Genomic DNA, 24085 nt, shown 5'->3' on the forward strand with positions numbered 1-24085 from the left:
CATTGCATTCATTCAATCATATTTATTGAGCGCTTACTGTGTGCAGAGCACTAAGTGCTTGGGAAGTACAAGTTGGCAACATAGACAGTTCCTACCCAACAACGGGCTCACAGTCTAGAAGGGGTAGACAGACGATAAAACAAAACATGGAGACAGGTGTCAAAATTGTCAGAACAAATAGAACTAAAACTGTCATTATTCATCCCCCTCTCCCGGCCCCGCAGCGCTTATGTCCATATCTGTCATTTCATTCATTCAATCGTATTTATTGAGCGCTTACTGTGTGCAGAGCACTGTACTAAGCACTTGGGAAGTACAAGTTGGCAACATATAGAGACGGTCCCTACCCAACAGTGGGCTCACAGTCTAGGAGAGGGAGACAGACGACAAAACAAAACATGGAGACAGGTGTCAAAATCATCAGATCAAATACAATTAAAGCTAGATGCACATCTTCAGCAAAATAAATAGTAAAGTAATAAATAGAGTAATCAATCTGTATGAATATATATATACAGGTGCCGTGGGGAGGGGAAGGAGGTAGGGTGGGAGGGATGGGGCAGAGGAGATATGATAAGAATGGCTGTCTTCCCCTCTATACTGTAAGTTTGTTGTGGGCAGGGAATGTGTCTGTTTAATAATAATAATAATAATAATAATAATAATAATAATAATAATAATAATAATAATAATGGCATTTATTAAGCACTTACTATGTGCAAAGCACTGTTCTAAGCGCTGGGGAGGTTACAAGGTGATCAGATTGTCCCACGGGGGGCTCTCTTGTTTAGTGTTATAGAGTACTCTCCCAAACTCTTTGTTCAGTGCTTTGCACACAGTAAGTGCTCAATAAATACGATTGACTGGTGGTTGACTGGCATGCCGGCATGCTGTGGCAGGGGATAGTGTCTCCTCAGGGCCAAGGCTACTTCTTGGCACACACTAACACACACAGCACTACCACATTCATTCATTCATTCAATTCAATGGTATTTATTGAGCGCTTACTGTGTGCAGAGCACTGGACTAAGCGCTTGGGAAGTACAAGTCGGCAACAGATAGAGACAGTCCCAACCCAACAGCGGGCTCACAGTCTAGAAGGGGGAGACAGACAACAAAACAAAACATATTAACAAAATAAAATGAATAAAATAAATGTGTACAAGTGAAATAAATAGAGTAATAACTATGTACAAACATATATACCTATATACAGGTGCGGTGGGGAGGGGAAGGAGGTAAGGCGGGGGGGATGGGTAGAGTTGCTCTGGCTTTTACTCTCCCAAGTGCTTAGTACAGTGCTCTGCACAAAATAGGAGCAACTTGGAGTCCCCAGTCCAGATAGCTGGGTTTACTGCTGAAAAAAAAAAAAGTCCAGAATGGGGGCACCAGTGCCGATTGTTTTAACAGTACTGTATTGTAGACAAACGTGACTTCTTTCCATCCTGGTCCACCTCTTTTCTGGCTTCTCTGACTGTCGGGTGAGCCCACTGTTGGGTAGGGACTGTCTCTATATGTTGCCAACTTGTACTTCCCAAGCGCTTAGTCCAGTGCTCTGCACACAGTAAGCGCTCAATAAGTACGATTGAATGAATGAATGACCCCGCCTAGCCTAGGTCATCCCACCTAAGTAAGCTTCTTCATCCCCCCGTCAGTCTGGTTCTCCTTCTCTACCCCAGCTCAAACAATATCTGTCCTTTCTTTTTTTAGCAGTGTTTGTTAAACACTTAGAATCAATCGTATTTATTGAGCGCTTACTGTGTGCAGAGCACTGTACTAAGCTCTTGGGAAGTACAAGTTGGCAACATATAGAGACAGTCCCTACCCAAAAGTGGGCTCACAGTCTAAAAACTTAGAAGCAGGGTGGCTCAATGGAAAGAGCCTGGACTTGAGAGTCAGAGATCAATCAATCAATCAATCAATCAATCAATCGTATTTATTGAGCGCTTACTGTGTGCAGAGCACTGTACTAAGCGCTTGGGAAGTACAAGTTGGCAACATATAGAGACGGTCCCTACCCAACAGTGGGCTCACAGTCTAGAAGGGGGAGACAGAGAACAAAACCAAACATATTAACAAAATAAAATAAATAGAATAGATATGTACAAGTAAAATGAATAAATAGAGTAATAAATACGTACAACCACATATATACATATATACAGGTGCTGTGGGGAAGGGAAGGAGGTAAGGCGGGGGGGGGTGGGGTTCAAATCAAGGGTTCAAATCCCGACTCCGCCACTTGTCAGCTGTGTGACTTTGGGCAAGTCACTTCACTTTTCTGGGCCTCAGTTTCCTCATCTGTAAAATGGGGATTAAGACTGTGAGCCCCACGGGGGACAACCTTGATTACTCTGTATCCCCCCCCCTAGAGTTTAGAACAGTGCTTGGCACATAGTAAGCGCTTAACAAATGCCAACATTATTATTATTATTATTATTACTTACTATGTACCAGGCACCTTACTAAACCCCAAGGTAGAGATGAGACAATCAGCTTGGACACAGTCCCTGTCCCACATAGAGCTCTTAATCTCCATTTTACAGATGAGGTAACTGAGGCTTAGAGAAGTGAAATGACTTACCCTAGTCAAGCCTAGTGGGGGAGAGGGAGAGCTGAGGAAAAAGGGGGCTTTATAAAGCACTTACTGCTTGCAGAGCACTGTAGTAAGCTCTTTACAGCAATAAAGAGTGACAATCCCTGCCCACAATGCGCTCACAGTCAAGAGGAGGGGAGATAGACATCAATATAAATAAATAAAATTACAGATCACACAGCAGACAAGTGGCAGTGATGGGGTTGGAACTCAGGCCCTCCCTGAGACGTAATAATAATAATGGCGTTTATTGAGCGCTTACTATGTGCAAAGCACTGTTCTAAGCGCTGAACATAGGGACCAGACCTGCCGGCTGAATTGGAATAAATTCAAATAAACAATGATGGTTGCAGTATCTGGGGCCTTGTCTTTTCAGGAGTCTTCATCACCAAGGGAGACGTGGGCGTTGGAACCATTGTTGGCTCTGCTGTATTCAACATCCTCTGCATCATCGGGGTCTGTGGACTTTTTGCGGGACAGGTAAGGGGGTGGAAATTTGGACTAAGAACATTAGTAATAATAATCATACAACCAATTCTGCAACGACACTTGTTTTTACTACACAATCTGGGTATAATATAAGGGAAGTATTGGGAATGTGCTTTGCACAGCGCAAGTCTGTTTCCGTTCGAAGCTATTGCAAATTGATGCGAGTAGATTTGGGACAGAAAGAATTGGTCGTGTTTCTGCATGTGGCATCAAGGTGGGATGTATCTATGCTTCCCGGCCTCGGGAGTTTGTATTAAAAAATGTCTGTTGTGACGATATCTTCGAACCACCTACCCCCCAACTCATGCATTCATTCAATCGTATTTATTGAGCGCTTACTGTGTGCAGAGCACTGTACTAAGCGCTTGGGAAGTACAAGCCGGCAACGTATAGAGACGGTCCCCACCCAACAACGGGCTCACAATCTAGAAGTTCTCATTGAATCAGTGGTTACTCAGTCACAATTGTCCCAAACACAATATGATCCCCACTTGATAGGAGAACTCCCCTTCCTCATGCCTTGCATTTATACGATGCTTTTATTTTCCCTGAGCACTTTCAAGTTGCTTATCTCATTTGCAAAGCAGCATGCCACAGCCGTGGGAGCCAGATGAAGCCCTCTTTTCTCCGGCTCGCTCTCCCTTCTACGTCATCTCTGCACTCGGATCTCTGTCCTTTGGGCATTTGCTACTTGCCTCCCCCCCAGCCACACAGCACTTATGAACATATCTTTAAATCATTTACTATAAATTGCTTATTTATTCACATTAATTTCTCTCTCCCCCTCTGGACTGTAAACTCGTTGTAGGTGGGGAATGGGACTGCTTGCTCGGTTGTACTGGGCTGTTTGGGGGCTCGGGGGGAGAGGAGCCGGGCCTTAGAGGGGTCCCCCATCACCCCCGGGGGGTAGCTGAAGGGCTTGATGTCTCTCCCCTCACCCCCACCTTCAACCCCCACCTCTCCAAGCGTCCAGTACAGTGTCCGGCTCACAGGCTGTAAACCCAGTGCAGGCAGGGATTGTCTCTATTGCTGAATTGTACTTTCCAAACACTTAGTACAGTGCTCTGCACACAGTAAGTGCTCAATAAATGCAATGGAGAGGGTGCTCTCCCGAGCGCTTGGTAGAGTGCTCTGCACACAGTAAGTGCTCAATAAATACAATGGAGAGGGTGCTCTCCCGAGCGCTTAGTAGAGTGCTCTGCACACAGTAAGCGCTCAATAAATACAATGGAGAGGGTGCTCTCCCGAGTGCTTAGTAGAGTGCTCTGCACACAGTAAGCGCCCTGTAAATACAATTGGTTGATTAATAATAATAATAATAATGGTATTTGTTATGCGCTTACTATATGCGAAGCACTGTTCTAAGCACTGGGGGGGATACGAGGTGATCAGGTTGTCCCACGGGAGGCTCACAGTTTTAATCCCCATTTGACAGATGAGGTAACTGAAGCCCAGAGAAGTGAAGTGACTTGCCCAAAGCCACACAGCTGGCAAGTGGCGGAGCCGGGATTAGAACCCATAATAATAATGTTGGCATTTGTTAAGCACTTACTATGTGCAAAGCACTGTTCTAAGCGCTGGGGGATACAAGGTGATCAGGTTGTCCCACGGGAGGCTCACAGTTTTAATCCCCATTTGACAGATGAGGTAACTGAGGCCCAGAGAAGTGAAGTGACTTGCCCAAAGCCACACAGCTGGCAAGCGGCGGAGCCGGGATTAGAACCCATAATAATAATGTTGGCATTTGTTAAGCGCTTACTATGTGCAAAGCACTGTTCTAAGCGCTGGGGGGGATACAAGGTGATCAGGTTGTCCCACTTGGGGCTCACAGTTTTAATCCCCATTTGACAGATGAGGGAACTGAGGCCCAGAGAAGTGAAGTGACTTGCCCAAAGCCACACAGCTGGCGAGTGGCGGAGCCGGGATTAGAACCCATGACCTCTGGCTCCCAAGCCCGGGCTCTTTCCACTGACCCACGCTGCTTGAACAAGTTAACTTCTGAGTGTCTCAGTTTCCTCGTCTGTGAAATGGGGATGAAATACCTGTTCTTCCTCCTTTGTGAGTTCCTTGTGGTTCAGAGATTGTGTCTGATAGATTGTGTCTCTATTTATTTATTTATTTATTTTACTTGTACATACCTATTCTATTTATTTTATTTTGTTAGTATGTTTGGTTTTGTTCTCTGTCTCCCCCTTTTAGACTGTGAGCCCACTGTTGGGTAGGGACTGTCTCTATATGTTGCCAACTTGTACTTCCCAAGGGCTTAGTACAGTGCTCTGCACACAGTAAGCGCTCAATAAATACGATTGATTGATTGATTGATCTGGTTAACTTGTATGTACTCCAGCACTTAGTACAGTGCTTGACACAGAGTAAGCACTTCACAACTACCTCCATGATTGTCATTCTTATTTTACCCTCTCAACATCGCTGTGAGACAGGATGCATAAGATTTTATGCCCATTTTAAAGATGAGAAAGCAGCAGACCAGAGGGGTTCGGGAATTTGCCCAAGGCCTCACAGAAGGCTAGTGGTGAAACCAGGACTACTGACTCTCTGTTCCTTGCTGTCTCTGCTAGGTCACACTAGTGGCTAGAGAACGGGCCTGGGGGTCAGAAGGTCGCGGGTTCTAATCCCGGCTCCGCCACTTGTCTGCGATGTGATCTTGGATAAGTCACTTCGCTTCTCCAGGCCTCAGTTCCCTCATCTGTAAAAATGGGGCTTAAGACTGTGAGCCCCAGGTGGGACAGGGACTGTGTCCAACCCAATTATCTTGCATCTACCCCAGTGCTTAAAACAGTGCCTGGAAAATAGTAAGCGCTTAACAAATACCATAATTATTATCATTATTATTATTATTATTATTACCTTTCCCTAAAGCCCCACCAGAGTAGGGTAATAATAATAATAATGATGGCATTTATTAAGCGCTTACAATATGCCAAGCACCATTCTAAGCGCTGGGGAGGTACAAGGTGATCAGGCTATCATCATCATCATCATCATCAATCGTATTTATTGAGCGCTTACTGTGTGCAGAGCACTGTACTAAGCGCTTGGGAAGTACAAGTTGGTAACACATAGAGACAGTCCCTACCCAGCAGTGGGCTCACAGTCTAAAAGGGGGAGACAGAGAACAAAACCAAACATACTAACAAAATAAAACAGTCTTAATCCCCATTTTACAGATGAGGTAACTGAGGCACAGAGAAGTTAAATAATAATAATAATAATGGCACTTATTAAGTGCTTACTATGTGCAAAGCACTGTTCTAAGTGCTGGGGAGGTAACAAGGTGAGCAGGTTGTCCCACAGAGGGCTCACAGTCTTAATCCCCATTTTCCAGATGAGGAAACTGAGTCATAGAGAAGTTAAGTGACTTGCCCAAAGTCACACAGCTGACAATTGGCGGAGCTGGGATTTGAACCCACGACCTATGACTCCAAAGCCCGGGCTCTTTCCACTGAGCCATGCTGCTTCTCAGAGGCATTAATAGAATTGAGTAAAACTGGATCTATTCAAATCTCCAGGGCTCAATGTCCTGCCTCCCAGGGCAGGGAGGAATCAGTGGGCAAGCGCTTAGTACAGTGCTCTGCACACAGTAAGCACTCAATAAATATGACTGAACGAATGAATGAATGGTGGCTGCTGAGCCACTGGCAGTTGCTGCACAGGACTCATGGATCATAAGCTGTTTGTGGGCAGGGAATGTGTCTGTTTATTGGTGTCTTGTACTCTCCCAAGAACTTCGGAAAGTGCTCTGCACACAATAAGCAGTGTGGCTCAGTGGAAAGAGCCTGGGCTTTGGAGTCAGAGGTCATGGGTTCAAATCCCGGCTCTGCCAATTGTCAGCTGTGTGACTTTGGGCAAGTCACTTCACTTCTCTGTGCCTCAGTTACCTCATCTGTCAAATGGGGATTAAGACTGTGAGCCCCCCGTGGGACAACCTGATCACCTTGTAACCTCCCCAGTGCTTAGAACAGTGCTTTGCACAGAGTAAGTGCTTAATAAATGGCATCATTATTATTATTACTAATAAGCGTTTGATAAATATGATGCAGAGACTGAGTGATGGGAGAATTCTCCGAGGACTGGAAATGGTAATGGGAGGAGTTGGCAGTCCTGGAAATCACTGTCTCCGTCGGTTTAACTGATGGCTGGGAAGAAATTAGATCAAATGATCTTCTACCATTCATTCATTCATTCAGTCGTATCTATTGAGCACTTACTGTGTGCAGGGCGCTGGACTAAGCACGTGGAAAGTACAGTTGGGCAACAAATAGCGACAGTCAATCAATCAATCGTATTTATTGAGCGCTTACTGTGTGCAGAGCACTGTACTAAGTGCTTGGGAAGTACAAGTTGGCAACGTCCCTACCCAACAATGGCTCACAGTCTAGAAAGGGGGAGACAGACAACAAAACAAGTAGACAGGCATCAATAGCATCAATATAATTAAATAAAATTATAGATATAGACACATCCTTAATAAAATAAATAGAATAATACATATGTACATATGTACACAAATGCTGTGGGGTGGGAATGGGGGTAGAGCAGAAGGAGGGAGTCGGGGCGATGGGGAGGGGAGGAGGGGCAGAGGGAAAGGGGGGCTCAGTGTGGGAAGGCCTCCTGGAGGAGGTGAGCTTTCAGTAGGGCTTTGAAGGGGGAAGAGAGCTAGTTTGGCGGATGGGCAGAGGGAGGGCATTCCAGGCCAGAGGTAGGGCATGGGCCGGGGGTCGTCGGCGGGACAGGCGAGAACGAGGCCCGGTGAGGAGGTTAGCGGCGGCAGAGGAGCAGAGGGTGCGGGCTGGGCTGGAGAAGGAGAAAAGGGAGGTGAGGTAAGAGAGGGCGAGGGGATGGACAGCTTTGAAGCCAAATTCTACCAGTGTGACCCTACCTGAAAAATCACGGCGTGTAGGAAGCATCCCTGGGTCTTCATGACGAATAAATTGTGCCCAGACAGAACCTACCCACCATCATCCCCTGACTGTGAGCCCACTGTTGGGTAGGGACCGTCTCTATATGTTGCCAACCTGTACTTCCCAAGCGCTTAGTACAGTGCTCTGCACACAGTAAGCGCTCAATAAATATGATTGATTGATTGATTGATTGATTGATTGATCAGAGGGACCTAGATTGAGGGGGAAAGGACAGAGAGCTGGGGAGGGTTTAAAGGAGAGACTGGTGGAGTGTTAATAATAATAATGATGGTATTTGTTAAGCGCTTACTATGTGCCAAGCACTGTTCTAAGCACTGGCGTGTTGGAACCTCATTGCCATTATCCTGAGAAGCAGCGTGGCTCAGTGGAAAGAGCCCAGGCTTTGGAGTCAGAGGTCATGGGTTCAAATCTCGGCTCCGCCAATTGTCAGCTGCGTGACTTTGGGCAAGTCACTTCACTTCTCCGTGCCTCAGTTCCCTCATCTGTAAAATGGAGATTAAGACTGTGAGGCCCATGTGGGACAACCTGATCACCTTATATCCCCCCAGCTCTTAGAACAGTGCTTTGCACATAGTAAGCGCTTAACAAATGCCATCATTATTATTATTATTATCCTCCTCTCCAGGATGTATTGAGCATATATTGTGAGTGTATTGAGCACTGGGCTAAATACCTACTATGTGAAGGACACTGAGTGTCTACTGTGTGCAGAGCACTGTCTCAAAATGAAGTTCCTCGTATTCCCTCGTCGAACCTCCCAACATTCTCATTTTTTTCAATAAGGCCACCGTCCTCCCTATCCCTATTAGAGAAGCAATGTGGCCTAGTGGAAAGGGCATTCATTCATTCAATCGTATTTATTGAGCGCTTACTGTGTGCCAAACACTGTACTAAGTGCTTGGGAAGTACAAGCCGGCAACATATAGGGCATGGGTCTTGGGATCAGAGAACTTGGGTTCTAATCGCGGCTCTGCCGCCTGACTGCTGTGTGACCTTGGGCAAATCATTTAGCTTCTCTGTGCCTCAGTTACTTCATCTGTAAAATGGGGATTAAGACTGTGAGCCCCACATGGGATAGGGACTATGTCCAACCCGCTCATCTTATATCTACCCCAGCGCTCAGTTCAGGCCCCACATGAGAGAGGGACTGTGTCCAACCCGCTCATCTTATATCTACCCCAGCGCTTAGTTCAGTGCCTGGCATACAGTAACTTCTTAACAAATACCACAGATATTATCATTATTGTTGTCGTTAGTGTTATTATTATTACCCCCGAATCCTATAAACTTCTCTGTCATCTTTTACATTCGATCAACAGCCCAATCTGACTGCTAAATCCTACTGATTCCTCCTACCTAATATATTTTTCTCCACCCAAATACGTATCACCATTGTTCAAAAACTTGTTACACCACAGTAAGACTAGAGTTTTAGCTTCCTCCCTGTTCTCCCTGCCTCCAGTTCCTCCTCTTTCAGAGCATGTTGCTGCCCAAATCATCTTTCTGAACCACTTAACGCAAGTCTCCCTACTCCTCCAAGACCTCCAATAGCTATCCAACTCCCTCTGCATCAAATAAAGATTGCTTATCATTGGCTTCAAGGCTCCACACCAACATATCGACTCTCTTCACCCTCTCTATTCCTCATCTCACTCTCTTGGCTCTTCTCAAGTTTAACTTTTAACCAAGTGGACCTAGACTTGCCCACCCTCAACCCTTCGCTCACTCTGTTTCCCAGATCCGTCACCCTCCTCGACAGAAATTCACCAGATAGATCCACCTTCCCCATCTTCAAAGCCTTCCTAGGGTTCTGTCCTTCCGGCAAGATTTCTCTAGTTAATTTCCAACACCGCAGGTGTTATTGACTCAACAGTCACCCTTTCGACATATGTGTTTATACCTATCCTCAGCATATATTTACATATGCACATATCTACATATTATCAATAGTTTCTGTCTGTCTCCACCTCTAGACTGTAACCTCATTGTGGATAAGGAAATTGACTACCAACTTTGGTGTGTTGTACTCTCCCAAGCGCTGTGAGCCCACTGTTGGGTAGGGACTGTCTCTATATGTTACCAACTTGTACTTCCCAAGCGCTTAGTACAGTGCTCTGCACACAGTAAGCGCTCAATAAATACGATTGATGATGATGATGATGATAAATACCATTGATGATGATGAAAGATGATGATGTTTGTACATATGTATATTTAATAGTGCATTCCATTATTCCTATTTATTCTATCTCATCCTGACAAATTGGTTCTGCTCGCTACCATCCTTGTTCTTTTGTGTTCCTTGGTTGTAAATATTTTGTAGATCTTCCTCCCTCATGGGCTCCTTGAGGTTGGAGAACCTGTATTTTTGCAAGTACTTAGTGCGGTGCGTTTCACTCCAAAAACCCACTGACAGTATTTACTGATTACTTACTGTGTGAAGAGCACTGTACTAAGCACTTGGGAGAGTACAGTAGAACAGAGTTGGTAGACACGTTCCCATTCATTCATTCAATTGTATTTATTGAGTGCTTACTGTGTACCAAGCACTGTACTAAGTGCTTAGGGGAGTAAAATACAGCAATAAACAGACACATTCCCTCCCCACAACGAGCTCACAGTCTAGAGTGGGACAGACATAAATACGAATAAATAAAGTTACAGATATGTATTTAAGTGCTGTGGGGCTGGGAGAGGGGGAAGAACAAAGGGAACAAAGGAAGAGGAAATGGGAGCTGGGATTTGAACTGACTCCAAAGCCCGGGCTCTTTCCACTGAGCCACGCTGCTTCCCTAAGGGATGATGCAGAAGGGAGAGGGAGGGAGTATTGGAAATATATAAATAAATTAGTAATATGTGCTCTAGGACTACTGCTACTATTACTACTACTGGGCACTTACTATGTGCAAAGATTGATCGCGGATGCAGTGCTCTGCACACAACAGGTACTCAGCACAGAGCTCTCAATAAATACGATTGATTGATTCATTCATTCATTCATTTAATAAATACAATTGAATGAATGAATGAATGTGCAGAGCTCTGTGCTGAGTACCTGTTGCATGCAGAGCACTACATCCGTGATCAATCTTTTACCAAATGCTCACGTAATACTGAGATTGAGGAGTGAGATTTCCCGTGGATCTCAAAAATGGATCTCAAGTACTTTCCCAGACTCTCAGAGCTTCCCAAAGCCCCGAAAAACTCTCCAGACTTGGCCGATAGCCAAGTACAGAGGCCACCGGAGCAGCAGAATTGAATCTGATCAAGGCGTTTCACTCCCCTCTCCCTGTCGGTCCCCAGCTAAGTAGTTTGGTATTCTCCGGCAGCTTTGAAAAGAGGAATTATCAAGTCTTGGAAGAGAGTTCCTCACTCCTGGTGCTGTCGCCACTGGCACAGCGACAATAATTGTTGTCGTGATTAGCACAGCCGTTAGCCTTGTTATTCATTTCCACCTCGAACCTGGACCGAAAGTCATCCCGAAGGGATGGAGCGATAAAAAGGGATTCATGAACGGTTCATTCTGGCGGGGATCGATGTGTCACATTTGACATTTTCCATCCACGCATATTAATCACTCCCTTGGCTAGACACCTCGGTATGGAGGGACTCGGCTTCTGGATTTATTTTTGTGTTTTCCACCTCCTTCTCCTACTCTCGCCCACCACCGCGGTGACACGTGCAGGGATTCCGGAGCCCGGGAGCGCGGGGGCATCAGGATGGGTGCCAGGGGCTCAGCCTCAGGTTTGGCACTGATGGCATCTTCCTAGGCATTGGGGTGAGGTGCAGGAGGGACAGGAGAATAACAAGAATGGGGTGGCATAATAATAATAATATTAATAAAAGTATTCGCTAAGTGCTTTCCATGTGTCAAGTACTGTTCTAAGTACTGGGGTAGGTCCAGCGCTTAGTACAGTGCCTGGCACATAGTAATCGCTTAACAAATACCCTCCCAAGTCATTCAGATTGGACTCAATCCTTGTCCCTGTCCCACATGGGGCTCACACTCATAATCCCCATTTTACAGATGAAGAAACTGAGGCCCTGAGAAATTAAGTGACTTGCCCAAGGTCACACAACGGACATGTGGCGTAGCCAGGATCATCATCATCATCATAATAATAATAATGATGATGATGGCATTTGTTAAGCGCTTACTATGTGCAAAGCACTGTTCATTCATTCATTCAATCATATTTATTGAGTGCTTACTGTGTGCAGAGCCCTGTACTAAGCGCTTGGGAAGTACAAGTTGGCAACATATAGAGACAGCCCCTACCCAACAGCGGGCTCACAGTCTAGAAGAGTCACTGTTCTAAGCGCTGGGGGGGACACAAGGTGATCAGGTTGTCCCACGGGGGGCTCACGGTCTTAATCCCATTTTACAGATGAGGAAACTGAGGTCCAGAGAAGTTAAGTGACTTGCCCAAGGTCACACAGAAGACATGTGGCAGAGCCGGGATTCGAACCCATGACCTCTGACTCCAAAGCCCGTGCTCTTTCCACTGAGCCACGCTGCTTCACATATCATCATCATCATCATAATAATGGTTGTATTTGTTAAACTCTTACTATGCGCCAAGCACTCTTCTAACCGCTGGGGGAGATAACAAGGTAATCAGGTTGTCCCACGTGGGGCTCACAGTCTTAATCCCTATTTTACAGATGAGGTAACTGAGGCCCAGAGACGTTAAGTGGCTTGCCCAAGGTCACACAGCAGACAAATGGCGGAACCGGGACTAGAACCCACGACCTCTGATTCCCAAGCCCGGGCTGTTGCCGCTGGCCCATGCTGTTCCTGGGATCAGAACCCAGGCCCTTCTGACTCCCGTGCCCAGGCTCTAACCATTAAGCCACGCTGCCTTCAGAGCTCCCCAAAGCCCTGAGGCTTGGGACGTGTGAGTTAGCAAGGACAGGAATAAGCGGAATATCCTGATGGTGAGTTTCTGGGGAGCCACCTGGGCTTCTGTGCCGCCGGATTGAGGGAGAGGAATTCTATAAAAATAATAATAATGGCATTTTTAAGCACTTACTATGTGCAAAGCACTGTTCTGAGCGCTGGGGAGGTTACAAGGTGATCAGGTTGTCCTACGTGTGGCTCACAGTCCTAATCCCCATTTTACAGATGAGGGAACTGAGGCACAGGGAATAATAATAATGGCATTTATTAAGCACTTCTATGTGCAAAGCACTGTTCTAAGCGCTGGGGAGGTTACAAGGTGATCAGCTTGTCCCCACGGGGGGCTCACAGTCTTAATCCCCATTTTCCAGATGAGGGAACTGAGGCCTAGAGAAGTGAAGTGACTTGCCCAAAGTCACACAGCTGACAATTGGTGGAGTTGGGATTTGAACCCATGACTTCTGACTCCAAAGCCCAGGCTCTTTCCGCTGAGCCACGCTGCTTCTCATGAGGTGCCGAGAGGTGAGGGACAGGGAAGTGGGATCAAACACCTCAGGTGACAGAGGCCACGAGGTAACAGGAGGTGGCGGGTGGCAGAAATCAGGTGGTTAATAAATAGAAGTTTTGGTCTCACGCAGTATCTTTAATTCATTCATTCATTCAGTCTTATTTATTGAGCGCTTATTGTGTGCAGAGCACTGTACTAAGCGCTTGGAAAGTACAAGTCGGCAACATATAGAGATGGTCCCTACCCAACAACGGGCTCACAGTCTAGAAGGGGGAGACAGACAACAAAACAAAACATGTAGACAGGTGTCAAAACCATCAGAACAAATAGAATTATAGCTATATGCACATCATTAACAAAATAGAGTAGTAGATATATACAAGTAAAATAGAGTCATAAATCTGTACAAATATATGCAAGTGCTGTGGGGAGGTGAAGGGGGTAGAGCAGACTGGGGGGATGGGGAGGAGGAGAGGAAAAAGGGGGCTCAGTGTGGGAAGGCCTCCTGGAGGAGGTGAGCTCTCAGTAGGGCCTTGAAGGGAGGAAGAGAGCTAGCTTGGCCGATGTGCGGAGGGAGGGCATTCCAGGCCAGGGGAAGGATGTGGGCTGGGGGTCGACGGCGGGACGGGCGAGAACGAGGCACAGTGAGGAGGTGAGCGGCAGAGGAGTGGAGGGTGCGGGCTGGGCTGGAGAAGGACAGAAGGGAGAGGAGGTAGGAGGGGGCGAGGTGATGGACAGCCTTGAAGCTGAGAGTGAGGAGTTTTGGCTTGATTCATATGTTGGCAGGCAACCACTGGAGATTTTTGAGGAGGGGAGTGACATGCCCAGAGCATTTCTGTACATAGATAATAATAATAATAATAATGGTATTTGTTAAGCGCTTACTATGTGCAAAGCACTGTTCTAAGTGCTGGGGGGATACAAGGTGATCAGGTTGTCCCACATGGGGCTCACAGTCTTAATCCCCATTTTATAGATGAAGGAACTGAGGCACAGAGAAGTTAAGTGACTCGCCGAAAGTCACACAGCTGACAATTGGCGGAGCCGGGATTTGAACCCATGACCTCTGACTCCAAAGCCCATGCTCTTTCCATGGGCAGAAGAGAGAAGTATAGACTGAAGCAGTGAGAGACGGGAGAATGGGAGATCAGAGAGGAATTATGGCTATTGTGAGCCCCACTGGGGCCAGGGATGGGGATTAGGTCCAATCTGATTAATTTGTGTCTATTCCAGCTCTTAGAACTGCGCTTGACAAGCTCATTATGGGCAGGGAATGTGTCTGTTTATTGTTTCAGTGTCTGTTTATTGTTCAATGTTTCTCAAGCATTTAGTGCAGTGCTCCGTATACAGTAAGCGCTCAATAAATATGATTGAATGAACTTAGTAAGGGCTCAGTGTGGGGCTCCAGTGGCTACCAATCAATCTGCGCATCAGGCAGAAACTCCTCACCCTGGGCTTCAAGGCTGTCCATCACCTCGCCCCCTCCTCCCTCACCTCCCTTCTCTCCTTCTCCAGCCCAGCCCGCACCCTCCGCTCCTCCGCCGCTAATCTCCTCACTGTACCTCATTCTCGCCTGTCCCGCCATCGACCCCCGGCCCACGTCATCCCCCGGGCCTGGAATGGCCTCCCTCTGCCCATCCGCCAAGCTAGCTCTCTTCCTCCCTTCAAGGCCCTGCTGAGAGCTCACCTCCTCCAGGAGGACTTCCCATACTGAGCCCCTTCCTTCCTCTCCCCCTCGTCCCCCTCTCCATCCCCCCCATCTTACCTCCTTCCAATCAATCAATCAATCAATCAATCATATTTATTGAGCGCTTACTATGTGCAGAGCACTGTATTAAGCGCTTGGGAAGTACAAATTGGCAACATATAGAGACAGTCCCTACCCAACAGTGGGCTCACAGTCTAAAAGGGGGAGACAGAGAACAGAACCAAACATACCAACAAAATAAAATAGGATAGAAATGTACAAGTAAAATAAATAAATAAATAAATAAATAGAGTAATAAATATGTACAACCATATATACATATATACAGGTGCTATGGGGAAGGGAAGGAGGTAAGATGGGGGGATGGAGAGGGGGACGAGGGGGAGAGGAAGGAAGGGGCTCAGTCTGGGAAGGCCTCCTGGAGGAGGTGAGCTCTCAGCAGGGCCTTGAAGGGAGGAAGAGAGCTAGCTTGGCGGAGGGGCAGAGGGAGGGCATTCCAGGCCCGGGGGATGACGTGGGCCGGGGGTCGACGGCGGGACAGGCGAGAACGAGGTACAGTGAGGAGATTAGCGGTGGAGGAGCGGAGGTTGTGGGCTGGGCTGGAGAAGGAGAGAAGGGAGGTGAGGTAGGAGGGGGCGAGGTGATGGACAGCCTTGAAGCCCAGGGTGAGGAGTTTCTGCCTGATGCGCAGATTGATTGGTAGCCACTGGAGATTTTTGAGGAGGGGAGTAATATGCCCAGAGCGTTTCTGGACAAAGATAATCCGGGCAGCAGCATGAAGTATGGATGGAAGTGGAGAGAGACACGAGGATGGGAGATCAGAGAGAAGGCTGGTGCAGTAGTCCAGACGGGATAGGATGAGAGCTTGAACGAGCAGGGTAGCAGTTTGGATGGAGAGGAAAGGGCGGATCTTGGCAATGTTGCGGAGCTGAGACCGGCAGGTTTTGGTGACGGCTTGGATGTGAGGGGTGAATGAGAGAGCGGAGTCGAGGATGACACCAAGGTTGCGGGCTTGTGAGACGGGAAGGATGGTAGTGCCGTCAACAGAGATGGGAAAGTCAGGGAGAGGGCAAGGTTTGGGAGGGAAGACAAGGAGTTCAGTCTTCGACATGTTGAGCTTTAGGTGGCGGGCAGACATCCAGATGGAGATGTCCTGAAGGCAGGTGGAGATGCGAGCCTGGAGGGAGGGGGAGAGAGCCCTTCCCCACAGCACCTGTATATATGTATATATGTTTGTACATATTTATTACTCTATTTATTTATTTATTTTACTTGTACATATCTATTCTATTTATTTTATTTTGTTAGTATGCTTGGTTTTGTTCTCTGTCTCCCCCTTTTAGACTGTGAGCCCACTGTTGGGTAGGGACTGTCTCTATATGTTGCCAATTTGTACTTCCCAAGCGCTTAGTACAGTGCTCTGCACATAGTAAGCGCTCAATAAATGCAATTGATGATGATGATAAGAATAATAAGAATACTGCATTGCTTCATGGTATCATTCAGTGAGGATTGTCAGTCCAGCCCTCCCTCTCCTTTAGGGCTGGATGGCCCAGCTGCAAGTAACAAGAGAAATTGTGCCCCCAGAATTGAAGTCAAAGCAGCCCCACTTTAAGAATAATAATAATAATGATAATAATAATAATAATAATAATAATATTGGTATTTTTTAAGCGCTTACTATGTGCCAATCACTGTTCTGTGCGCTGGGATAGATGCAAGGTAATCGGGTTGTCCCCCTTGGGGCTCACAGTCTTAATCCCCATTTTCCAAATGAGGGAACTGAGGCCCAGAGAAGTGAAGTGACTTGCCCAAGGTCACACAGCAGACAAGTGGCGAAGCCGGCATGAGAACCCATGACCTCTGACTCCCAAGCCCAGGATTTTTCCACTAAGCCACGGTGCTTCGCTGCATGACAATAGTTATGAATAACAACAATTGGTAAGTATGGTATTTCTTAAGCTCTTACTATGTGCCAGGCGCTGTACTAGATGTTGGGGTAGATACAAGATAATCAGGCCAGACAAGTTCCCTGTCCCACACGGAGCTTCCAGTCTAAGTAGGAAGGAGGAGGGAGATATAATCCCCATTTTACAGAGGAGGAAACTGAGGCACAGAGATCTTGTGACTTGCTTGTATCCACTCCAGTACAGTGTAGTGTCTGGCACATAGTAAGCACTTAACAAATAGCATCATTATTATTATTATTGGTCAAGGTCACTAAACAGACAAGGGGCATTTGCAGGATTGAAGCAGCATGGCCTAGTGGATAGACCACGGGCCTGGGAATCAGAAGGATCTGGGTTCTAATCCCTCCTCCACCACTTGTCTGCTGAGTGACCTTGGACGAGTCACTTCACTTCTCTATGCCTCAGTTTCTTCATCTGTAAAATAAGGATGAAGACCTTAAGCCTCACGTGGGTCAGGGACTGTGTCCAACCTGATTAGCTTGTCTGAACCTTGTCTGTCCCCTTTTAGACCCCCTTTTAGACTGTGAGCCCACTGTTGGGTAGGGACTGTCTCTATATGTTGCCAATTTGTACTTCCCAAGCGCTTAGTACAGTGCTCTGCACATAGTAAGCGCTCAATAAATACGATTGATGATGAACCTCAGCGATTAGTACAGAGCCTGGCCCATAGTAAGCGCTTATCAAATACCATTATTATTGTATTATTGGTCAAGGTTACTAAACAGACAAGGGGCAGTTGCAGGATTGAAGCAGCATGGCCTAGTGGATAGACCATGGGCCTGGGAATCAGAAGGATCTGGGTTCTAATCCCTCCTCTGCCCCTTGTCTGCTGGATGACCTTGGGTAAGTCACTTCGCTTCTCTATGCCTCAGTTTCTTCGTCTGTAAAATAAGGATGAAGACCTTAAGCCTCACATGGGTCAGGGACTGTGTCCAACCTGATTAGCTTGTCTGAACCTCAGCATTTAGAACAGAGCCTGGCCCACAGTAAGCGCTTAACAAATACCATTATTATTGTATTATTGGTCAAGGTTACTAAACAGACAAGGGGCAGATGCAGGATTGAAGCAGCATGGCCTAGTGGATAGACCACGGGCCTGGGAATCAGAAGGATCTGGGTTCTAATCCCTCCTCTGCCACTGGGTGACCTTGGGTAAGTCACTTCACTTCTCTATGCCTCAGTTTCTTCGTCTGTAAAATAAGGATGAAGACCTTAAGCCTCACATGGGTCAGGGACTGTGTCCAACCTGATTAGCTTGTCTGAACCTCAGCATTTTTAACAGAGCCTGGCCCACAGTAAGCGCTTAACAAATACCATTATTATTGTATTATTGGTCAAGGTTACTAAACAGACAAGGGGCAGATGCAGGATTGAAGCAGCATGGCCTAGTGGATAGACCACGGGCCTGGGAATCAGAAGGATCTGGGTTCTAATCCCTCCTCTGCCACTGGGTGACCTTGGGTAAGTCACTTCACTTCTCTATGCCTCAGTTTCTTAGTCTGTAAAATAAGGATGAAGACCTTAAGCCTCACATGGGTCAGGGACTGTGTCCAACCTGATTAGCTTGTCTGAACCTCAGCGATTAGTACAGAGCCTGGCCCATAGTAAGCGCTTAACAAATACCATTATTATTGTATTATTGGTCAAGGTTACTAAACAGACAAGGGGCAGATGCAGGATTGAAGCAGCATGGCCTAGTGGATAGACCACGGGCCTGGGAATCAGAAGGATCTGGGTTCTAATCCCTCCTCTGCCACTTGTCTGCTGGGTGACCTTGGACGAGTCACTTCACTTCTCTATGCCTCAGTTTCTTCATCTGTAAAATAAAGATGAAGACCTTAAGCCTCACGTGGGTCAGGGACTGTGTCCAACCTGATTAGCTTGTCTGAACCTCAGCGATTAGTACAGAGCCTGGCCCATAGTAAGCACTTAACAAATACCATACCATACAACCCAGGTCACCTAACTCCTAGGCCTGTGCTCTATCCACTAAGCCATGCTACTACTACTACTAATAATAATGGCATTTATTAAGCGCTTACTATGTGCAAAGCACTGTTCTAAGCGCTGGGGAGGTTACAAGGTGATCAGGCTGTCCCACAGGGGGCTCACAGTCTTAAGCCCCATTTTACAGATGAGGGAACTGAGGCACAGAGAAGTTAAGTGACTTGCCCACAGTCACACAGCTGGCAAGTGGCGGAGCCAGGATTTGAACCCATGACCACAGCCCAGGGGCCGGGCAGCCACAGAGCTATTATGTATCTGCTGCATCTGACACTTGCAACCTGGCAAACACACCCCAGGGGGGTGACTAAATCAATCAATCAATCGTATTTATTGAGCGCTTACTGTGTGCAGAGCACTGTACTAAGCGCTTGGGAAATACAAGTTGGCAACATATAGAGACAGTCCCTACCCAACAGTGGGCTCACAGTCTAGAAGGGGACGAAAGGGGATTAAAGCCGACAGCAGTTGCTCATGTCAGCGGTCGCGTTCCAGAAGAAAGTGTCTGAGGTCTCGAGTCACCGTGGTTTGCATGTTGTTTCCGAGGCCATAGACGAGGACTCTAAATCGATCAATCAATGGTATCTATTGATTGATACCAATCAATTGGTATCAATCAATACAGCTGTATCAATTGTATCAACCAATTGTATCAATCAATACAGAGCTACGCTGAGCTCTGTATTGGGAGAGTTCAGGACAACAGAGTTGGCAGGCACATTCCCAAGTAAAATGAGGCCCAGAGAGGTGAAGTGACTTGCCCAAGGTCACACAGCTGACAAGTGGAATAGCTGGGATTTGAACCCATGACCACCTGACAAGTGGAATAGCTGGGATTTGAACCCATGACCTCCGACTCCAAAGCCTGGGCTGTTTTCCACTGAGCCACGCTGCTTCCTGATGACCTTATATCTACCCCAACGCTTGGAACAGCACTTGGCACACGGTAAGCGCTTAACAAATACCATCATTATTATTATTAGCACCTGTATATATGTTTGTACAGATTAATTACTCTATTCATTTTACTTGCACATATTTACTATTCTATTTATTTTGTTAATGATATGCATCTAGCTTTACTTCTATTTATTCTGATGACTTGACACCTGTCCACGTTTTGTTTTGTTGTCTGTCTCCCCCTTCTAGACTGTGAGCCCATTGGTGGTAAGGACCATCTCTATATGTTGCTGACTTGTACTTCCCAAGCACTTAGTACAGTGCTCTGCACACAGTAAGCGCTCAATAAATACGATTGAATGAATGAATGAATGATTGAATGAATGACAGCATCTCCAGCCCCAAGATTGGCATTGCCCAAACAGGCTACTGCCGAACGGCAAACCAGCCATCGTCTTGCCTCTCAGGGGAAGAATCCTGAAAATCTCCAAGTCCTTGTGGACTTCGGGTGATGGAATGAAGGTGGAGTGACTTACCCAAGGTCACACAGTAGACATGTGGCAGAGCCGGGATTTAGAGCCCACGTACTCCGAATTCCAGGCCCATGCTCTTTCCACTAGGCCATGCTGCTTCTTGTTAATCCCTATTTTCCAGATGAAGTAACTGAGACATAGAGAAGTTAAATGATTTGGCCGAGGTCACACAGCAGACCCATGGCAGAGGCGGGATTAAACCCAGATTCATTCATTCAATCGTATTTATTGAGCACTTACTGTGTGCAGAGCACTGTACTAAGTGCTTGGGAAGTACAGTTCCCAGGCCTGCCTCCCTGGATATCCATCCTTACCTAATTCATTCATTCAGTCATATTTATTGAGCACTTACTGTGTGCAGAGCACTGTACAAAGCACTTGGAAAGTACAATTCGGCAACAAATAGAGACAATCCCTACCGAACGTTGGGCTCACAGTCTAGAAGGGGGAGACAGACAACAAAACAAAACAAAACAAGTAGACAGGCATCAATAGCATCAATATAAATAAATAGAATTATAGACGTATACACATCATTAATAAAATAAATAGAATAATGAATATGAGCATATATACACAAGTGCTGTGGGGAAGGGAGGGGGTAGAGTGAAGGGACTGAGTCGGGGAGATGGGGAGGGAAGGAGGAGCAGGAAAATGGGGGCTCAGTCTGGGAAGGCCTTCTGGAGGAGGTGAGCTTCTAGTAGGACTTTGAAGGGAGGAAGAGAGCTAGCTTGGTGGATGTGTGGAGGGAGGGCATTCCAGGCCAGGGGAAGGACGTGGACCAGGGGTCAATGGCGAGACAGGCAAGAATGAGGCCCAGTGAGAAGGTTAGTGGCAGCAGATGAGCAGAGTGTGCGGGCTGGGCTGGAGAAGGAGAGAAGAGAGGTGAGGTAAGAGGGGGCAAGGTGATGGAGAGCTTTGAAGCCAACAGTGAGGGGTTTTTGTTTGATACGAAGGATGATAGGTAACCTATCAAGGAGATTTTGTTGATAGGAGATTTTTGAGGGGCGGGGGGGGTGACATGCCCAGGGTGTTTCTGTAGAAGGATAATCCAGGCAGCAGAGTGAAGTGTAGAATAAAGTGGGGAGAGACAGGAAGATGGGAGATAAGAAAGGATGCTGATGCAGTAATCCAGTCAGGATATGATGAGTGATTGTACTAACAAGGTAGCAATTTGGATGGGGGGGAAAGGGTGGATCTTGGCGATGTTGTGAAGGTGAGACCGGCAGCTTTTGGTGACAGATTGGTTATGTGGGGTAAATGAGAGAGCAGAGTCGAGGATGACACTAAGGTTGCGGGCTTGTGAGACGGGAAGGATGGCGGTGCTTTCCACAGTGACGGGAAAGTCAGGGAGAGGGCAGGCTTTGGGAGGGAAGATAAGGAGCTCAGTCTTGGACATATTGAGTTTTAGATGGTGGGCAGACATCCAGATGGAGATGTACTGAAGGCAGGAGGAGACACGAGCTGGGGGGAGGGAGAGAGAACAGGGGCAGAGATGTAGATTTGGGTGTCATCCACGTAGAGATGATAGTTGAAGCCGTGGGAGCGAATGAGTTCACAAGGGAGTGAGTGTAGATAGAGAACAGAAGGGGACCAAGAACTGATCCTTAAGGAACCCCTACAGTTAGGGGATGGGAGGGGAAGGAGGAGTCCGGGAAGGAGACCGTCCCTCCCTTTCCCCTCTATGCCAGCTGGAAAGAACGGTGTGGTGGCATTCTCCCCGATTTGGATCCAAAGCTTTCCTACAGCCAATGACCCTTTCCGAGACGACTGCATGTTTTTCCGCAGAGCAGGAGGAAGGGAATGTTGTGAGGGGTAGAGGAAGAAAATTCTGACCCACATAAGCAGTTGATGAAACAGCTGTCCTGCCAAGGGACTCAGAATCCTTCCGTTAAGTCTCCTGGCTGGTTAATCTGCCTTCGGCACCCAGGCCCTGCCTTTCGAGTCTCCAGAAAAATACTTAATCTAATGCACCATCTGTGCTCTGGACCGCTGCGATCCAGCCCCCCAAATTGGAACTGTTTGGAAAGCAGCAGGTAGCAAGATCATTAAAAAATGATTTAAAATGATCATGGAAGTGTTTTATTAGTTTCATTCCCCCAAATTGGGCTTATAGGAAGACGTGGGGGGCAGTTAGACTTTGCTTCACGTCCCAGGCCCGGGAAAGCGCTAGATTGTAGCCGTAAATTAAACACCGAGGGGCCCAACGCTGCAATGTTTCTCCGGGGAATTATGCCATTCCCAAACTGGGAGCGGAGACTGTAGCATCTTGGGCACTGGGAATGTTGGTTGTCCATTTGGGGAAATCAAGCAACACAGACATAGGGCAGGAGGGAACAGACATGGACAGGCCAACCTGTGTCCAAACCCATCATATGCTGGAGGTTTCTTTTGTTAAGCGCTTACTACGTGCCAGGCACTGTACTAAGTCCTGGGGTAGAGTTTGGTTCTAACCAAGCCTTAGAGAAGCAGCATGGTATATTCATTCAGTTGTATTTATTGAGCGCTTACTAAGTGCAGAGACCTGTACTAAGCGCTTATATAGTTCTAGAGCACAGGCCTGGGAGTCGGAAGGTCACGGGTTCTAATTCCGGCTCAGCCATTTGTCCGCTGTGACTTTGGTCAAGTCATTTCACTTCTCTGGGCCTCAGTTACCTCATCTGTAAAATGGCGATTGAGACCGTGAGCCCCACGTGGAACAGAGCCTGAGTCCAACCCCATTTTCTGGTATCCACCCCTGCACTTAGTACAGTGTCTGGCACATAATAAGTGCTTAACAAATATCGTTATTATTATCCTTATTTTGTGGGGAAGGACCCGTGTTCCCTCCAACCCCATCCCCCTTGGTATTTATTGAATGCCTTCTGAGTGCAGAGCACTGTGGTATGCATTTGAGGGAGTCCAATAATTATGGCATTCATTAAGCACTTAACTATGTGCTAAGCATCAGAGTAGGTGGAAGTTTATAAGATTGGATCATTGGACCCACTCCCTGTCTCACAAGGGGCTCGAAATTTATCTTAACCCCAATTTACAGAGCAGGAAACTGGGGCCTGAGACACGTTTATGTGACTTTGCCCAAGGTCAACAATAGGTCGGTGGTGGAGCTAAAACTCGAAACTTGAAAGTCTCCCTCTAGACTGTAAGCTCTCTTTGGGCAGGGAACGTGTCTACCGATTCTGTTGTACTGTACTCCTTGGAGCAGTTAATCCAGTGCTCCGCAAACAATAAGTACTCAATAAATACCATTGATTGATTTATTGATTGAAAACAGATCCCCAGCTCTCAATTTGATGTTTTATCCTCTAGCCCGTGCTGCCTCTGGAAGCAGTATGGCCTACTGGCAAGAGAATGGGTTTGGAAGTTAAAGGATGTGGGTTCTAATGCCGACTCTGCCACTTGTCTTCTGTGTGACCTTGGGCAAGTCACTTAATGTCTCTGTGCCTCAGTTCCCTCATCTGAAAAATGGGGATTAAGGCTTTAAGCCCCAGGTCGCACCGGGACGGTGTCCAACCTGATTAACCTGTATCTACC

General features: G+C 46.9%; 1 protein-coding gene across 1 annotated transcript in view; it reads left to right on the forward strand.

The window, feature by feature from the left end:
- SLC24A3 (solute carrier family 24 member 3) overlaps window positions 1-24085 on the forward strand; it is a 515859-nt gene that overhangs the window by 404606 nt on the left and 87168 nt on the right. The window contains exon 7 of the mRNA XM_038745680.1: window positions 2973-3076. Coding sequence (XP_038601608.1) covers window positions 2973-3076 — 104 coding nt within the window. The remainder of the gene's footprint in view (window positions 1-2972; window positions 3077-24085) is intronic.

Source organism: Tachyglossus aculeatus, chromosome 1 (assembly GCF_015852505.1).
Source record: "Tachyglossus aculeatus isolate mTacAcu1 chromosome 1, mTacAcu1.pri, whole genome shotgun sequence".
NCBI lineage: Eukaryota > Metazoa > Chordata > Mammalia > Monotremata > Tachyglossidae > Tachyglossus > Tachyglossus aculeatus.